The following is an 18796-nucleotide window of genomic DNA, read 5'->3' as shown; positions in this document are numbered from 1 at the left end:
AATATTTGTAGATTTACGGTATAACCCAAAGTGCTTTCGACTTTTCACAAGCTGAATGACCACGACTGTTCTGCAAATCAGTTAGGTTTTACGTCGGCAATTTGTAATTGGATTGCTGTCGAAACTGAAATTTTGCATTGACTAGTGCTGTAAGTAAAATCCGATCAAAGCTTTGAAAACAGAAGTTGCTAGATAACGTTAGCTAAGTCAAGCAAATAATTAGCGTAGCTACACACAGCTCACTAACTAGCTTGCTTCTTACACACTAACGTGGCACAAACTGGTTGAAGATGGAGATAGCAGCTCTTATTGCCTTGACGTTAATTATAGGAGCATTACTTATTTTGGTTGCCGTCACGGTGGGGAAACAGAAAGGTGAAATAAGTGAACAGAACGAACAGACTGAAAACTTAATCGGTAAGTTCTAAGCTAAAGAACATATAGTAGTACTATGTCCACACACAAGATAGCAGGACGTTAGCGCACTGTCATAACCCTTCTATCTTGTTCTTGTGTAGTCCTTTATTGCACTTGTTCCCAAATCAAACAAGTAGTTAACTGTAATATAAGAGCTCTAAATAATAGATGACTCCAACTGGTTTTAATGTCGGTCACAGTCCCCTTGATTGGGGGCGTGTCTGAATGCTTGACTCAAAAGGCTCCAAACGTTTTACAATCATGAATATGCAACATTTTAGAGAACCATGTACACATGAGCATTTTGTTTTGGATTGGCTGGTTTATAGACTACGGTTGGATTAAGAATATTGACCTTATTGATGTTTTGCAGCTGAAGAGAATTCAGTGAAAACTTCAGTTTCCAAGAAACTAAAGCAGGACAAACAACGCCCTCGCAAAGAGAAACCTCAGCAACACACATTCAGCCACCCCCTTGTTGCATCCTCACTAAAGGTACATTGGTATATTTAGTTGTGTTGTGTGTGTGTGTGTTTCTAAATGTGGTAAATGTACATTATTGCTTCTGTAACGTTTGACAGACAATAAAGTTCTTACGATATACCCTGGACATTTGCTTGTTTAGTCAAAAGTCCATAGTATTGTAAAACCTTCAGGCTGAGTAGCTTTTTATCTAATCAATTAGAAATTCCACCTCACACAGTTCTGTGACTGCCAGAATGTGACGTTATTGACTGTCTTTGTGAGCTTGCCGAGTCTGGTGCATTAAGAGCACTCAAGTTTTTGAAATGAACCAATCTGCACGATTACCACCTTTCACATTACTCAGTGCTCACCTATCAACTGTTCGTCCGTCCCCAGAGTCACAGTGCTAACGTGACATGCCTCGACTTCAGCAGTAATGGAAAATACCTTGCCTCCTGTGCCGATGACCGTACGGTCCGAATCTGGAGCACCAGAGACTTCCTGGACAGAGATCACAAATGTCTCAGGGCTAATGTGGAACTGGACCATGCCACGCTGGTTCGCTTCAGTCCGGACTCGAGGTAAATCTTCTTTCAGCACTTTCCAAAACAAAGGAGGATGGACATCTTTCCATGCCAGGCATTTTCCTCATTGCTTGCACTTTGTTTGCAGGGCCTTTATTACTTGGCTTGCAAATGGAGATACCATCCGCATCTTTAAGATGATCAAGAAGGAAGATGGGTCCTTCAATTTTAAAGCTGCTCCAGAAGACTTTCCCCAAAGACACAAGGCCAATATAATAAACATTGGAATTGCGGAAACCGGTATGGTGATACATGGAAATGATCTAGATAAAGGCGTTTCATTAAATCAGTCTTTCATTAAGGTTTTATTTTATTTTTTGTATTTTTTTAGGTAAGTTCATCATGAGTGCCTACACAGACACCACCATTCTCATCTGGGACCTTAAAGGAGAGGTTCTGGCCTCTATCACCACTAATCAGATGACTAATTCCTATGCTGCTATCTCACCCTGTGGCAGGTCAGTAAAGGGATAACATTTAGAATGATTGGCATTACATACAATCACAGACTAAGAGAATAAATAAAATGTGACTTTGCAGGTGGAAAATATGGAACAGTTGGCGTTGGTTTTATGTACGTTAAATAAACCATATTTATGTAGTTTAATGTGAAATGCAAACGTTGTCTTGTTTTCTATTTCAGGTTTGTTGCCTCTTGTGGCTTCACCCCTGATGTAAAGGTGTGGGAAGTCTGCTTTGGGAAGAGCGGGGAGTTCAGAGAGGTGTCGCGAGCGTTTGACCTCAAGGGGCATTCAGCAGGGGTCCACTCGTTTTCATTCTCCAATGACTCTCGCAGGTATGGCTGTGACATTGTGGTTTTGCGTAAATATCTTGCACAGGTCAAGTTGGGGCTGTGACCGGGACCACAATGTTCTAGAACAGTGGTTCTTAACCCTGGTCTTCAGGGACCCCCTGTCCTGCACGTTTTAGATGTTTCCCTGCTCCAACACACCTGATTCAAATGAAGGGGTCGTTATCGAGTTAGGCAGAAGCCTGTTAATGACCGTTCATTTGAATCAGGTGTGTTGAAGCAGGCAAACATCTAAAACGTGCAGGACAGGGGGTCCCTGAGGACCAGGGCTGAAAACCTCTGAACTAAACCATGTGCCATGGACTTCCCTAAATTGAGTTTGTTTCATAAATCAACACTCAATTGGATCCAAGTTCCGTGGTCGACATTTAACAGGCCCGCATTGGGCTTAAACTGTCAAAACCCCTCTTTCTCCCTAGAATGGCCACGGTGTCCAAAGACGGCACGTGGCGATTGTGGGACACCGACGTCGAGTACAAGAAACAGCAAGACCCTTACCTGCTCCTGTCCGTACCGTGCCAGTCCTCGGACGGCAGCCTCGTGGCGCTCTCTCCCGATGCCCGCGTGGTCGCCGTCTCCAACGGCTGCGACGTGGCCATGTACGACGCGGCCACGGGCCGGCTGGAGGAGGAGTTCCATGGCGTCCACGGCGTCGAGATCACCGACCTGAGGTTCGACATCAACAGCCGCTTCCTGGTGTCCAGCGGGGACAGGGCCATCCGCGTGTTCCACAACTCGCCGGGCTACAGGGCGGCCATCCGGGACATGCAGGCCATGCTCAAGAAGGCCCAGAACGAGGGGATGAAACAGAGGCTGCAGCAGCAGATACAGGAGGCGCAGAGCGCTCTTGACACTGTGCTGGCCGAACCCAAGGACTAAAGACCCCTTCTGTGTGTTGTGGTGTCTCGCTCTCTCTCTCTTTCACTGCCTCCTCTTCACATCATGGCTTGCAATGGCTACTGTCATCGAAGTGGCATTTGCATGCTGGTTTAATAAAGAAATGGTTTTTAAGGAAAATGGCTTTGGGTTGATTGTGTTCATTTCTGTAAACTTGCCTCTCCTTTGCCCAGTTTTGTGGATAGCAGATCATCCTTTTAGTGGTGTTAATTAGATCTGGAGGAAGTTGTGGGACTTTGTATTACTTTAATAGCTGCAACAAGCATATGCTTTGCCAGACCATGTCCAGGGGTCTCCAACCCTGTTCCTGGAGAGCTACCATCCAGACTGTTTTCACTTGAACTTAATTTAGCACACCTGATTCTACTAATTAGCTGGATGATGAGCTGAATGAAGCTACATTATTTGCAGTTGAAGTAAAAAACCTACAGGATGGCAGCTCTCCCGGACCGAAAATCTGAGACCTCTATCATTTGATATTTGACGGACATTGTTTCAGCCCGTGATACTGTTATGCCACAGTGTACCCAACTGGTAACTTTATGTAAACGCATGCAAATTCTGGAAGGCGTTGTACAGCAGTGAGAAGTGAATGGGTGTCGAAAGCTCGCGAGATTCGGGGGCTGGACAGCTAGGCTAAACATCCTGTCGGAATAGCACCGGAGACGAATTAAACTAAAACCAAGCAGCAAACATGTCTGGACGCTCAGTTCGAGCGGAGACCCGAAGCCGCGCTAAAGATGACATGAAAAAGGTGATGGCAGCCATTGAGAGGGTCCGGAGATGGTGAGAACAACAATCGTTTTCTTGTGTAACACAATCTTGAAAGATTCTCGAAACAGAAGTTCAGCGACTCAAGAGGCGTGGGTTACATAGAATGACAGTGAATGGCGGAGAGTACGACCAATGAGCGTTAATGTGAATCTGTCTCCCCAGAGATGAGGCTTTAACGGTACGAGACAAGTGGCTTGTCAACTTGGGGTGGGACTCGGAAGGGAGTTTAGCAAAGCTAACGTTGCCCACAAAGTCACAAGCGAACACTTGTCAAGGTTGAGGACTAAAGCTCAGATTTTTTTGAGATTTTTATGAACACGAAATCTTATCTCTGAGATTGAGATGGATGAAAATAGGGCCCATACCTGTACTTTCATTTCATCTGACGAGATGGTCCTTCCCTTTGGCACTATCGGGGCTAAAGGCTAGCTAGCAAGTCACGATGTATTAACAAATTCATCCGACCTGTTGAATTGTGTATGTGCTTGCTACACTGGTTGCAAACTTGTATTTTGTGCAGGGAGAAGAAATGGGTTACTGTTGGGGACACGTCTTTGAGAATATTCAAGTGGGTACCTGTGGTAGACACCAAGGAAGTGAGTTACTGTATTTTCATCACTGCTTTTTGTACATTAGATGAATAATAAATACAGCCTACAATGCACCGATATGTTCAGATCCTGTCTCTTTGCGGTTGCAGAAAGACAAAGTTGCAGCTGGTGTGGTCAGGGATCTGAACAACTTCTCAGATCCGAGCTCAGATAACACACATCTGTTGGACTTTAATGGTAAGTAACTACTTTTATAAACCTTCAGACATCCAGCTGATGATATCAACTGACATTTAAAACATGGAAAGACACTGAAATTACATTTTTTTGGTGGGAAAATGTATCCGTTTTTAGGTCCGTACAACTGCTAATGAGACGTTATCAAGAGTATGGTGTGGCTCATGGTTCACAACAAAAGCAAAACTTGGGAGGACAGGCCACTTAGTCATTTCTTCCTGTGCTTTTCTTCACTAACATGTTTTTTTTTCTTCCTCCAATGAAAGCCATTGTTGTGTGTGAATTGTTCTGTTCACTTACTAAATACCTCCAAACATGAGCCCGCACCCTCAACGTGGCTTCACAGTTTTCTCACAGTGCTTGTTTTGTCTTCCTCTCCAGATGAGAACAGTAACCAGAGCTCGCTGTCCGACACATACCAGCCAAAAATAGACAGCAGCAGTAACTCCAGCCCCCTGCCCAGCGAGCCTTTGAGCCCAGTGCACGCCTCTGGCTTCCGCACTGACGACTCCCAGCCTCCCACGCTGGGCCAAGAGACCATGGAGGGTGAGAAGACACACCGACACTTACACCTCGATGATCTCATGATTGCAAGTAAGAGGTTTTAGAAGGTTTACCAAAAGACCCCCGTCTCAAATTTTGAACAGCAGTTTGCAAACATTCTAACTTGTCCTCGTCGTAAGTATGATAAAAGCAGTGTGTCTAATTTTAGAGCCTTCCTTGACATGTGAATTAGCGGATGGACCTCCAACACTGATTAAAGAGGATCTGTTGACCCTCACAACTCAGGTAAAACACTAGGGATCTGCTACTAATGGCTACCAGGCTAGTCATTGTATTTAGGAGCATATTTTGTTCGTTTTGAAAAACCACTAAGAATTAATTTCATAAGGCATTTTCTGTTTGTCCTGAGTTCATTGTATGTCCTTTTATATTCCCAACCATGCCTAATTATATCCCTTTCTGCACTTCCATCATCTCACATTCTCCTCTTCTCATATATTTGTACAGGAGGAAGAAGAATGTTCAGGGGCTCCACCACTAAAGAGAGTGTGCTCCGAGCATACTCCTGTCATGCAGGTTTCAACCTTGAGATAACACACATTGCACTTAGAATCAGGTTCAAAGTTCTAGTCATTTCCGGCATTGCATTGATTTACTCCATGAATCGAAGAGTCTCCCATTGTTTTCAGGGATTGAGTGGGCTCTAATTCATGGGTGAGTTTATTAGTGACATTGCTGAAGTGATGAGACGTTGGTTTACATGAGTAAACCCAACCTCGCTATCTTATGACAAGCAAGTTGCACGATTATCATTCAATTCTGTCTTCTGTCTTCTTTTGACGACTTAAAAAAACAAACATTTATGGACCATAAGTACTGAGCTTATATTGATACGTACATTTTCATTTGTTATGACCTCGTTTTTGCCATGAAATGGTTTAATGGTTATTTTCCTTTGGCTATTGTGCCTGAATAGATTGAAAACCAAATCTAAAACCAAATAGGCATGGACTATTCCAAGGGTAAAAGTGCAATGAGGTAGACTAGATCTCTCCTTTTTATTTTCCTTGACAGGGAAAGTACTATTGCTGTCAGGAAAATTGTACTTTTTACATAGAAGAATGTGTTATTTATGTAAATGTTGAGATTGCATCAAACTGCAAGTAAATATAGTGAGTTATAAAGAAATACTTACAAAATAAGCCTTGGATGGTGATCTACAAATGTTCTTGCATTGGCTCTACTTGAGTGAAGTATTTGACGTTTAAATGACAAAAGTGGACTTTTGCAAAACCTTTTTTTTCCTACAAGGTTGTAATTTCAAATCCTATTGCTTGCATAAGCATCCTGAATATATTTATGACATCCTGAATACATTCCAGGCAAGTAGGCTATAGCCATTCTGTTTGTTGAATGAGGATACCTTTCTTTAGTGCTCTTATGTAATTAGAATGTATTCATTTAGCAGACACCTTTTGTCTGGTCTTATGTCTGGTATTTATCTCAATGTAGTTAAAAGTAAAGAGAAAATTAAAATGTTGTTTTACATCTCTTTCTGACATTTTGAGTTTTCATCAATCTACCTTGAGTTTACATTTAGTAACCCATGTGGAATACCTATTATGTCATGTTGAACTTGAGCAGTGGGGGAGTAAGGTTTCCTCGGGTTACAATGCATGTACACAGCAACTTGATTTTGATATTTCCAAAGTAAAAAATAATAATAATTTGCTTTCTGGAAATGGGACATGGTTACTACTTTGTTTAGATGATCTGTTATGATGTAATCCCTAGTTGGAAAAAGCATACTACTTTACATTACCTATAATTACCAGTGTTTACGATTGTTTTATGTGGGCTCTCATTAAGTTTGTAGTACTCTCGCACCTTACTAAATGTGAGTTTCTAAGGGCAACAAATTCATAAGACTACATTCAGAATCAATGTCTACTTTAAATTATGGTAGACAAACGGATGTGTTGAAACTCCATTTGATTTATTTAACAATTTAACAAAGTTGAAAAGTTTATAAAAGCATAATTTGTATTTGATTGTAATATGAAATGAGTACAGTTCATTTTATAAAGGAGTGTGTTATGGCATTGTCTTGTCTTTTGTGGTTTGTGTACGTGCAAGGAGTAGACGAGGACGTCGTTTCTGACAGCTTCAACGCAGTGTACAGTGTGGATTGAATGACTATCATGGAATGTTAACCATCACTTAGTTTAGTTGTACATAAATTATAAACGATAAATACTAGGTTATACTGTCATATGCAATATCGTATTTTCTTGTGATTATATTCCATAGGACACAAACTGAAGAGACATCCTTTGCACACTCTTATTCCGTGTATGTTTCCCTCCAGACCTTTTTAACTGTAACACATTGATACACACGTGAATCTTCAGTTTTGGATTTAGTCTTACTTATGAAGTCTTAAAGTTCAGTCCTGCAAAACTCTATATAACGCGAACCTCTTCAGCCCATAATTCGTTAAACAGTAAAGCCAGTTTTACTCCAAACATGGATGAAATGATAAAGTTGATTTGAAGCCAACAAATACATTGATATTAGCGGGACAGGGTAACTTGCAATATATTCCCAGCCCTCAGGTTATAGTTGTGCACTTAATTTGCGGGTGCTACTTGCTTACTTTAGCATGAATGCAAATGGTTGGATTACGAGTAGAGTTAAAGTAAAAACACAGATGACAAATTGCTGAAGGCAAGCAGACATCGTGACAACCTATGGGTAGGCTGGAGCGCATGCACACATGACATCCTACTGCACGTAGGTTGACATTGTTCAGTGTTCACGATACGCTTTTTTGGTCATTCATCAGAACAGGTATGTCTGGTAGCGGATCGGTGCTGCTTGTTGGAGAGGGAAACTTCTCTTTTGCCGCTGGTCTGGCACAGGAACGGTTATCTATGGGCGGCAGGGCCATCACCGCCACCTGCCTACAGTGCAAAAGGGAGGCACTGCGGCACGAAGGAACTGCCACTAACATCCAGACCATCAAAGATTCAGGTGAGAGAATTGAGTGTGCTTACTGTATCACCACGTTAATGTGATCCAAAAAATGTTTGCATGCTATTGTGGAACGAATCGGTGATCGCCTAATACACCCGTAACATGTAGGCTATTTCCAACTACTGCAGGTGGAGAGGTGCTGTTTGAGGTGGACTCGACACGACTGGGGGATTGTGAACCTCTTGGTGGTCGCATTTTTGATCTTGTGGTATTCAACTTCCCTCACTGTGGGCGTAAAAGTGGCGTGAAGAAGAACAGAGAGCTCCTCAAAAACCTCTTCCTCAGGTAAACCACAGCTTTAGCAGAGTCTAACAACATATATTTATGTGTGTTTAATCATGATACATTTGGGAAATATGTGTTCAGTTGTGTTCAGGTTCTTAGTGAAGAAGGACAAGTCCACATTGCTCTATGTAACGGGCAGGGCGGTACACCAGCTGACCAGCCAATGAGAGAATGGCACAATAGTTGGCAAGTCGTTGTCATGGCAGCCGAGGCTGGACTCCTTCTTAGTGACGTCCGACCCTTTGATGATAAGAAGTTCACGAGCTACAGATGCACTGGATACAGGTAGTTATTCGTGGTTCTGGTGAGCAGATATTTGTCTTCCGTGGGAGCGAAGGTAAAGACATGCTTGTGTGGGTGCGTTTTGTCAGGAGCCAGGATAAAGGCTTCCACGTGACCAAGGCATTGACCCACGTGTTCACTCGCAGTCTCCCTCTCGGCAACCCTCAGAAACTGAAAATGCTGGAAACCGTTGGGGAAGAGAGAGTACATTACCACGTACCGGCTGAGCTGAACGATTATATAAACAGGTATGCACGCAACTTTGACTCTGTATTTCGAAAAGGTATCTTCAAATGCATGTTGAGTCATAACATTTCAGACAGCATAGCTGATCCCTGCCATTACATCGTCCAATCTCCCTCTCTCTCTCTCTTGCTTCCCAGGGACTTCCTCTCTCCAGGTTCTGTCCATCCCGTCAGGGTGACTCAGGACGTCCTTCTGAACTGCCTGACAGAGGAGTGGTCTATCTCCATGGTGACGGAGCCCCTTCCCCATGTCATCCGCTTCACCCCCAATTGTCTGCAGGCCTGTGGCTTGAAAATGGACAGCAGACACTGCTACTGGGTACAGCCCCTCCACACCGAAGCCTCCTGTCGCGCGGAGAAAAAGACCGACCGATCGACCAATCCACTCGCGGGCCGGCCCACTCCTTCAGACGATGAGGGGAACACCCAGACGGTCGTTGAGGCCCTTGAAGGAACACACATTAGTACAGTCCCGTTTGTCAGGGAAGAGGGACAAGGGGGCGTAGATGTGGCACCAAATGCCGGCCGTGATTGTGATGGGGAAAGTGGTGGGGGTTTTCTGCTACGTAGTTCCCTGCTTCCTCAGTTAAAGGTGCGGGCCCCGCTACGGGTGGATGGGGAACAGGGTAAGGGTGTTTGCAGACGGCATAGAGGATGCTGCGTTGAAGGAGGCAGGGGTGATACCAGTGCTAGGATTACAGAGGACCAAACTGAGGGGTTTATTGGAGCTTTGACAGGAGTCAGTGGCCTAGTCTTTCAGAAATGTCTTATTAGTCCTTGGGCCCAACCTGCCTTTCATCAGCTCCTACTCCGAGGTCTGTTTCCTGCTGCATCCGAGCCTCTCAGAGTTCTCGGGCAGAGTTTGGAGGGGCTGCTGGCTCCGTACGGGGTTTCCCTGATCCAGGGGCAGGGGGGCCTGGGTCTGACGGCTCAGCCATTGGGCGAGGTCGGCCGGGTGTCGGTGGACGACTTTACCGAAGACATCACCAAGGTGTGTGTGAGTATGTGTCTGAATATGGACCTCCTCGCCACACTTCTTTTCTCTCTCCCGGATTGGCGCATCCTCTGGTCACATGACCGCCGCTTCCTACATTTCTTTCAACTCTGCCCGTTGCCGGGGACACCCTATCGGCCATTTTCCTTGTACCCTGTGCACTTTACCTATGATATAAGCTTTTGGGCAGGTTCTGAATGGGATGAGCTGAGCTTTCATGCGGTAGTTAGAGAAGCGAGTAAAGGAACTGTGGAGCAGGTTAAACGCATTGATACCTTCTCACATCCAGACCTGCCTCAGACAAGTTACTGCTACAGGCTCGTGTACCACTCACATACACATGCTCTCTCACACACAAAGGCACTTAAACTGCATGCACACTTGCAAACCTTGCTGGCAACACGCTTACATGTTGACATAAGGTAGGTAGGGAATAGGAGGTTTTAGTATTGTTGACAGGAAATGTTGTACAATTAGCATAATATGCAAGTTAACAATGAAGAAGCTGGTCTTGGTTTACTTTTAAACATATATGGGGAATTAAAACTCAGGAATGTAATTGTATCCTTGATGTGGCATGAATTTGGAGTGATATGATGATGTAATATAATGCAAACCTTGATAAACATTATATGCATTTTTCTATTCTCTTGATGCTTCAGGAAACATGTTTATGATGATGTATTATGATGGAGCTTCATGTATTCCTCTGTATCTGTACTATTTACTGGACTGGTGATGGTGAAATGTGTCTTTTGTATGTTAAGTATTTGAAAATATGTGTGTTCAGTCTTTTAAATGTCAGTAAATATAATATGCCATGACCAAAATGTTTGGTATCATTTGTTGCCAGGACTGGTTGTCCTAACATTTTATCCTACCCGTTAGATTGTCTTACTTTGGGCTTACTGCTCACTCAAGTTTCTCTATTCAGAGAGCATATAGGCACTTGCAACACAGACTGTATTAGTTCATTTTATTTGTGCATTAATATAGGATTTAGTATAAATTGGCACCTTCTGTTTTGTACACTGCAAACCAAAGAAATACCAATGGGTATATCATTGTATAATTGTGTTTCAAATCATTGAAAGATGTGCAGGGCAGAGGTGCCAATTAAGTCCTCAATGGTCCATTACGGAAATGCACGAAGATGTGGAACCTGCAGGCAGCTCACAATCTTTAGATATGGCGTCAAGAATTCGGCATCGAAACAGGCGAGGAAGCAGACATGATTCAAATAACGTAATCGCCCCAAGTGAAGCTCGGACATTAAAAGAAGAGAAGGGCAGTGATGACAGCAAAATATCTGACACACGGCAAGAGTGAGTGATAAGCAATAAAGCGATGCCATTTCTGCCGAAAAGCCTTGTAGCTGTCATTCAATTCTGTATGGCTAGCAGCTCGGAGCTAGCTATGTGCTAGCCATTTTTTGACAATTGGCAACGAATGTAAAAGCTATCTAGCCAGTTATGCTAGCAATCTCGTAGCCTACTACACTCTCAACAACAATAGACTTGCTTCCAAATCCGTGACAGTTGAGCTGCGCTGTTTTATTATTATAGGTACCTTCATATATCAAATTATATCTAGTTTAGTGCTAGCTAAAACATTATTCACATCATAAACTGTCCTGTCAGTTGCCGTTGTGGCACTTAGCTAGCTAGCTAGATCCAGCTTGCCTAGGCAGACGGTCTCATTCATTCACAGGATTCACTTGTTGGGGCGTCGCTATTAAATTCCCACCTTCCAAGAAGTCTAGACCTGTCGTTGTAGTTTGCAGACAGCTAGCTAGCTACGTTATTATGATACGATTAACTTAATTGCTCTAACGCTATATTTGTATACCTCAGGCCATGAAACCGATGAAGTGAGACTGTCACTAGACTTTTTTTGCACGGCCAATTCTTTGGTTGGAGTTAAAATAAGGCTGACGTGTTCTTATCGCACAGTTGACAAAAGCAGTTCGTGCGGCATCTTGAGCACGGGTATGTAAGGAGTGTGGACAGTGTTCTGATCCCACTTCATGCAACCGATTTATCATAGGCTGTCGCATCAACAGATTATGGCATGTTATAATTTACTTTGACCTAATCCTCTTAAATCCTTTGTAGAGCACAGGGCATCCCATAATTCCCCAGGCACACGCTCTTGCAAAGCAGGAACAACTTTGCATCTCACGTACATATAATTGAATATCAATAAAATGATAAAAGTAATGATTCAAACCCAATCGGTCTCCCTCCCAACTTTTAGGGTAGTCTCGAGCTAAAGTTACTGCATAGTTTGGTCGAGAAAGTTAGGCGCACTGTTGTTCAGCCAGATTGCATAGGGAGTGAAATAAGTGTTAAAGAAACCGCATCCATATCGCAACAATGTTCTCATCATTGCAAGTGTGTTATTTATGTGTGTGTGTGTGTGCAGGTCAGTGAGTCGAGGAGGGCAGGTGTGGGCTCCGGAGGGTTCCACTGCTTTCAAATGCCTGCTCTCTGCCCGCTTCTGTGCAGCGTTACTGAGCAACATCTCAGATTGCGATGAGACGTTCAACTACTGGGAGCCTGTGAGTTGTCCAATCCCAGCACAAACATCCCCAGCACACGTGCTCGTGCACACACACACTTTGTTGCTTTTTAGTGGTCTTGTCCAACACAAGATTGTTATGGCCTAGTCCCCTTTATATTGAAGTTACACTTATGGAACTTGTTTAGTTTTTTCACAATGTATGCTTCATGTTTTGGCTGCTTGCAATGTTTGGGACTACCTCGTTGTTATGATCAGTGACCTATGCTCTTTTGTAAAGCTCTCTCTTGGAAGTCGCTTTGGATAAAAGCGTCTGCTAAATGCATAAATGTAAATGTATTACAACAAAGCAAATAGCTATGCCCTAACTCAGCACCCTGCATCCATTGAATTGGTGTGATTAATCGTTTGTCGTTAACTTAGCTTTATTGGTGTTGACTGTCTTGTATGGACGCTGGGAGTTGCTTTTGTCAACGCAAATTCCACATACAAATGTTGTGCTTTTCTGACCTCTTCTGCAGATGCACTTCCTGTTATATGGAACCGGGATGCAGACATGGGAGTACTCTCCTGTCTACGCCATCAGATCCTACGCTTACCTGTGGTTGCACGCACTTCCCGCCTGCTTACATGCACATATATTACAGACCAACAAGGTATGAAATGCATGCATTAAACCTTTCTTATATATGCGTGTTTGGGAGTCAGATGGCTGAGCGGTTAGGGAATTGGGCTATTAATCAGAGGGTTGCAGGTTTGATTCCCGGCCGTGCGAAATTACGTTGTGTCCTTGGGCAAGGCACTTCACCCTACTTGCCTCGGGGGAATGTCCCTGTACTTACTGTAAGTCGCTCTGGATAAGAGCGTCTGCTAAATGACTAAATGTAAATGTAATGTTTCAATGAGAAGCACAGTATTTCCACAGTGTCTCAGAGAGAGGCCTTGAACGGGCCTGTGTCCTGCCCCCGTATCCATCATACCCTCTGGCTTACAAGCACTGACGCAAACTCTTATTTCCTCCTGTGCTGTTCTGACAGGTGCTGGTCTTCTACTTTGTGCGCTGTGTCCTTGCCTTCTCCTGCTGTGTTTGCGAGCTTTACTTCTACAAGTGAGTCTCCTGCCTCAGAAAAGTGGGTGTATAACCGGCTGTGCTTAAAGGAACAAGTTTAATTATGTGTGTGTGTATATGTGTGTATTTGACAGGGCGGTGTGTAAAAAATTTGGGTTGCATGTGGGTCGCCTCATGCTGGCCTTCCTGGTCTTGAGTTCTGGAATGTTCATCTCCTCAGCAGGTCTGTCTCTTTGCTGTTATTGGTGACACTTCACTTTATGTTGTCCGATTTGTCCCATTATCCTAAATAGGACACTTTTTGGACCCAACACTAAATTCTTTCAATCTTTTTTATTTGACTCCCTTTTGCTCCAGCGTTTCTGCCCTCTACGTTCTGTATGTACTCGACACTGGTGGCCATGACAGGCTGGTTCCAGGACTCTCCCCCGTTGGCCATTATGGGTGTGGCAGCGGGAGCCATTGTTGGCTGGCCCTTCTCTGCTCTGATTGGGTAAGAACGTTGCTTAATTTCTTTTATGCGTTTATGTGTTTTCCTTCTATTGTATATGCGCTTCAATTTCAGTGTTTGGTTGATGGCCACATATTTGAGTATTGTTACTGACTGATATGAACTCTCGCTGGCTTGCTGATGTTAGGATACCGATAGCCTTCGACTTGCTGGTGCTGAAAAAAAAGTGGAAAAGCTTCATCCTCTGGTCGGCTATCGCACTTCTGCTTCTGTTGGTGAGGAAAGCACTCGTGATTTTACCCCATTGAACCATTTCCTAAACAGAGCCCTGACCCCCCACAAACTGGCAAATGACCCCAAACAAGGCTGAAATCGTTCTGTTTCCATCCAGGTGCCCATAGTGATGGTGGACTCCAGTTTCTACGGAAAACTTGTTGTCGCGCCGCTCAACATCCTACTGTACAACGTCTTCACTCCCCATGGCCCTGATCTCTACGGTAACCTGTTTTTATGCATGTGAAGTGGAGCTGATTCCAATGGATTATTTCTGAATTCGGAAATAAATACACTGCGATGAAAGTGTGCGTGCGTGCGTTTCCCCCCCGTCGCAGGTACGGAGCCTTGGCATTACTACTTCATGAACGGCTTCCTCAACTTCAACCTCGTGTTTGTCCTGGCCCTGTTCTCCCTGCCCCTCACCGCCCTCATGGAGACCCTGCTTCACAAATTCAACGGTGAGAGAAAAACGGGTTTTTGCGCACGCATGAGACCAGAGGGTTCGTAAACGCTGGGTCTACCGTGCCCGCTTCTTCTAACCTGTCTGTTTGGGGGTCTGTCTGTCTTTTAGTCCAGAACCTGGGTCGACCCTACTGGCTGACTCTGTCTCCTATGTATGTGTGGATGCTGGTGTTCTTCACCAGACCTCACAAGGAAGAGAGGTTCCTCTTCCCAATCTACCCCCTTATCTGCCTGAGTGGAGCAGTGGCACTGTCCTCTCTGCAGGTACACACACTTTCCTTTGGGATCACCTGAATTGCACTGTAACCTGACTAGGGTTAGGGTTAATCACGTTCCCATGCAGCCATGGATGGTTCATATGTCGGGCTGTCACGCCTGCCTCGCTTCGTGCGGAACGCGGGGCACGCGTGTGGCGATGGGGGGCGATGACGACCCCCGCTTTCCTGTGACGCTTTTTTTTTTTTTTTTTTTTGCAGAAGTGCCACCACTTCCTGTTTCAGCGGTACCGTTTGGAACACTACACGGTCTCCTCCAACTGGCTGGCCCTCACCTCCCTGTTGGCGTTCACGCTGCTGTCCCTGTCGCGCTCCGTCGCCCTCTTCAGAGGTGACACTCACATCTTCCTATCGTCACCTTATGGACAGTTATTGGTTCATGTGTTCGTGGAGATACTGTATGTTGTCGGGGCAGGGGGGATTGTCTGTCAGTCTTTGTGTGCCAGACTGTCTGTCTGACTGTGTGTGTCTGTCTGTCTGTCGGTATGTGTCTGTCTGACTGCATGTGTCTGTCTGTCGGTATGTGTCTGTCTGACTGTATGTATTTGTCTGTCTGTTGGTATGCGTCTGTCTGTATGTTTCTGGCTGACTGTATGTGTCTGTCTGTCTGACTGTCGGTATGTGTCTGTCTGACTGTCGGTATGTGTCTGTCTGACTGTCGGTATGTGTCTGTCTGACTGTATGTGTCTGACTGTATGTGTCTGTCTGTCTGTTGGTATGCGTCTGTCTGACTGTATGTGTCTGACTGTCTGTCTGTCGGTATGTGTCTGTCTGACTGTCTGTCTCTCGGTATGTGTCTATCTGACTGTGTGTCTGTCTGTCTGACTGGGTATGTCTGTCTGACTGGGTGTGTCTGTCTGTCTGACTGGCTGTGTCTGACTGGGTGTGTCTGACTGGCTGTGTCTGTCTGTCTGACTGGCTGTGTCTGTCTGTCTGTCTGTCTGTCTGACTGGCTGTGTCTGTCTGTCTGACTGGGTGTGTCTGACTGGGTGTGTCTGTCTGTCTGACTGGGTGTGTCTGACTGGCTGTGTCTGACTGGGTGTGTCTGTCTGTCTGACTGGCTGTGTCTGACTGGGTGTGTCTGACTGGGTGTGTCTGACTGGGTGTGTCTGACTGGGTGTGTCTGACTGGGTGTGTCTGTCTGTCTGACTGGGTGTGTCTGTCTGTCTGACTGGCTGTGTCTGACTGGGTGTGTCTGACTGGGTGTGTCTGACTGGGTGTGTCTGTCTGTCTGACTGGGTGTGTCTGTCTGTCTGACTGGCTGTGTCTGACTGGCTGTGTCTGTCTGTCTGACTGGCTGTGTCTGTCTGTCTGACTGGGTGTGTCTGACTGGGTGTGTCTGTCTGTCTGACTGGCTGTGTCTGTCTGTCTGACTGGGTGTGTCTGGCCTGCAGGCTATCACGCTCCCTTGGACCTGTACCCAGAGTTCCACCGCATCGCCAAGGACCCGTCTCTCCACTCGGTCCCTGAGGGCCGTCTCGTCAGTGTGTGTGTCGGCAAGGAGTGGTATCGTTACCCCAGCAGCTTCCTCCTACCTAACAAGTCAGTGTGTGTGTGTATGTGTGTGTTTGTGTGTGTAATGTTTGTGTGTGACTACTACTTTGGTATACGTTATATTGTGTTCGATTGAAATTGTCAACGTTTGACAATCGGTTGTCTCTTTCAGTTGGCAGTTGCATTTCATCCAATCAGAGTTCAGAGGACAACTGCCTCAGCCTTACGCTGCAAGCCCATTGGCTACTCAGATGATCCCCGCCAACATGAATGATCAGAATCTGGAGGAGCCAACCAGATATGTGAGTAGGACAGCTGTGTGGGAGTCATAGGACGGTCGGAGGCTCGGCTGCATGATTTTCGCGAAGTGGTTGGTTGTGATGGTTGTGTGATGGTTAGAAGCTGGTTGTGTGATGGTTAGTAGCTGGTTGCGTGATGGTTAGTTGCTGATTGTGTGATGGTTAGAAGATGTTTATGTGATGTTTGTGTGTTGGTTGTGTGATGGTTAGTAGCTGGTTGTGCGATGGTTAGAAGCTGGTTGTGTATTGGTTGTGTGACTGTTAGTTTCTGGTTGTGTGATGTTGTGTATTGGTTGTGCGATGGTTAGAAGCTGGTTGTGTGATGGTCGTGTTGTAGGTAGACCTGCGGCAGTGCCATTACCTGGTAGACTTGGACACGGACACGGAGACGCCTCTGGAACCTCGCTATGCTGCCAACAAGGAGGAGTGGAGCGTCATCGCCTCCAAGCCCTTCCTCCACACAGCCAAGTATGTGTCCTCACAGGCTTCCACGGAAACAAAACAGAGTTCGATTGGACTTTGGTCATGGTGTGGATGGGAAGTGAGCGAGAAGTGCTTTCTGACCTTCCTTCTGTCTCTATTTCTTTCTTTCTTTCCTTCTATCTCTCTCTCTATGTCTCTCTCTCTTTCTCTCTGTCTCTCTTTCTCTCTGTCTCTCTCTTTCTCTCTATCTCTCTGTCTCTCTCTGTCTCTCTCTCTCTTTCTCCCGCAAGATCCTCTCCTTTCTTCAGGGCGTTCTACATCCCGTTCCTGTCGGACCAGCGCACCAGCTACAGCCGCTATGTCATCCTCAAGCCACGGCGGCCCAAGCTGCCGAGGAAGCGCAGCCACGGCTGACCCCTGACCCCCTTCTCTCCCCCTCGCCCCCCGCCCCTCCCAAACCTCTCCATGCATTCCGTGTGTTTGTGGGCGTGCGTGTGTGCGTGCCGATGTGAAGGTTTGACTGTTTATGTGCATGAAGATTGATCTGACCCTTTAAGGACGTCCGTCCAATCGGTGTCCGCCTTTACTGGGCTGTCGTAAATAGGGTTGTAAATAGGTTTGTCGGTGTGCGTGCGACTGTTTGCGGGGACGTGTATGTTGTGAATGTATGGCAGGTAAAGTATCAAGGCCTGCATGTTATCTCAACTGTGTTGAGGTGTGTGTGTGTGTGTGTACTAAGTGTGCACATCTTAGAGTTTATCTAAGGCGCCATGAGATCTAAATGTGCAGTAAAGTAGAACAGTTAATACGACTGTGTTTGATGTGACAGAAGGAGAGAGCATGACAAGTATTGAAGTTGAAATGGTCAATAAAGTCAGACCAAACTGTGTGAATGTCTTTTTGTCTCCATGAGGCCTTCAATATGTCTTACTAACACCCAGAGACCAGGGCAGGTTATTACACATAATTCAAAAGAGCTTTATCGACTCGATTCCCAAGATTATTGATCGAGGGAACATTCTATATATCTCCAGACTATAAGTCTGCTCAAGTTTTACATATTTTTTTTATAACATTTCTAGTTCTCAGCTTTTAAAATGTCTATAGTTTAAAATATTAATTGAACCAAGGCCTTCACTTGTACATTAAAACCTGCTTGAAGTCGTACTGTGTGTTAACGTCAATATCATCAGGTGTGGGTAAGCTGCCTACTTGATTCTTAACTGAAGTAAAATGATGTTTGGAAAATAGATTTCAATGAATAAAAATCACATAATTGACAGTCACGGTCATTGATATCCATTATTCAAACAGTGTGGGAGCCCTGGATGAATCTTCACTTAGCTAAGTGCGATTGAACGTCCAAAATACCACACGAGGTAACATAAGTATTCACCCACACATCGATTAGCGTGTATCCCATTTCCTCTTTATTGAGTTACTTT

General features: G+C 45.0%; 4 protein-coding genes across 8 annotated transcripts; all 4 read left to right on the top strand.

The window, feature by feature from the left end:
- The first annotated feature begins 32 nt into the window (after positions 1-32).
- Positions 33-3294, top strand: tbl2 (transducin beta like 2). The gene is made up of 7 exons (XM_047042953.1): positions 33-417; positions 791-912; positions 1279-1463; positions 1555-1706; positions 1798-1924; positions 2110-2262; positions 2697-3294. The coding sequence occupies exons 1-7, from the start codon at positions 291-293 to the stop codon at positions 3154-3156; spliced, it is 1326 nt and encodes a 441-aa protein (XP_046898909.1). The 5' UTR covers positions 33-290; the 3' UTR covers positions 3157-3294.
- A 491-nt stretch (positions 3295-3785) lies between these two features.
- bcl7ba (BAF chromatin remodeling complex subunit BCL7B a) lies at positions 3786-6792 on the top strand. Of its 4 annotated transcripts, none has more exons than XM_047043361.1 (6): positions 3786-3960; positions 4469-4544; positions 4649-4736; positions 5118-5282; positions 5449-5525; positions 5748-6792. In XM_047043361.1, exons 1-6 carry the CDS (start codon positions 3869-3871, stop codon positions 5832-5834), a joined length of 585 nt encoding a protein of 194 aa, XP_046899317.1. In that variant the 5' UTR covers positions 3786-3868; the 3' UTR covers positions 5835-6792. The 4 variants fall into 4 exon arrangements, with proteins under 4 accessions (XP_046899317.1, XP_046899315.1, XP_046899318.1 ...); XM_047043359.1 differs by having other exon boundaries at positions 5118-5330; XM_047043362.1 differs by having other exon boundaries at positions 3792-3960; positions 5473-5525.
- Positions 6793-7644: 852 nt separating this feature from the next.
- fdxacb1 (ferredoxin-fold anticodon binding domain containing 1) lies at positions 7645-10896 on the top strand. Of its 2 annotated transcripts, none has more exons than XM_047043173.1 (6): positions 7645-7994; positions 8091-8273; positions 8405-8561; positions 8643-8846; positions 8933-9091; positions 9227-10896. In XM_047043173.1, the coding sequence occupies exons 1-6, from the start codon at positions 7991-7993 to the stop codon at positions 10506-10508; spliced, it is 1989 nt and encodes a 662-aa protein (XP_046899129.1). In that variant the 5' UTR covers positions 7645-7990; the 3' UTR covers positions 10509-10896. The 2 variants fall into 2 exon arrangements, with proteins under 2 accessions (XP_046899129.1, XP_046899130.1); XM_047043174.1 differs by having other exon boundaries at positions 8086-8273.
- A 340-nt stretch (positions 10897-11236) lies between these two features.
- alg9 (ALG9 alpha-1,2-mannosyltransferase) lies at positions 11237-18240 on the top strand. Its single transcript, XM_047043140.1, has 15 exons — positions 11237-11407; positions 12507-12642; positions 13124-13258; positions 13640-13710; positions 13806-13894; positions 14029-14164; positions 14310-14397; positions 14514-14619; positions 14734-14856; positions 14970-15124; positions 15337-15466; positions 16530-16677; positions 16802-16931; positions 17266-17396; positions 17642-18240. The coding sequence occupies exons 1-15, from the start codon at positions 11271-11273 to the stop codon at positions 17763-17765; spliced, it is 1839 nt and encodes a 612-aa protein (XP_046899096.1). The 5' UTR covers positions 11237-11270; the 3' UTR covers positions 17766-18240.
- The last annotated feature ends 556 nt before the right edge of the window (positions 18241-18796 follow it).

Source organism: Hypomesus transpacificus, chromosome 20 (genome assembly GCF_021917145.1).
Source record: "Hypomesus transpacificus isolate Combined female chromosome 20, fHypTra1, whole genome shotgun sequence".
In the NCBI taxonomy this organism is placed as follows: domain Eukaryota; kingdom Metazoa; phylum Chordata; class Actinopteri; order Osmeriformes; family Osmeridae; genus Hypomesus; species Hypomesus transpacificus.
The sequence above is the reverse complement of the archived record's forward strand: the minus strand, read 5'-3'. Positions and strand labels throughout refer to the sequence as shown.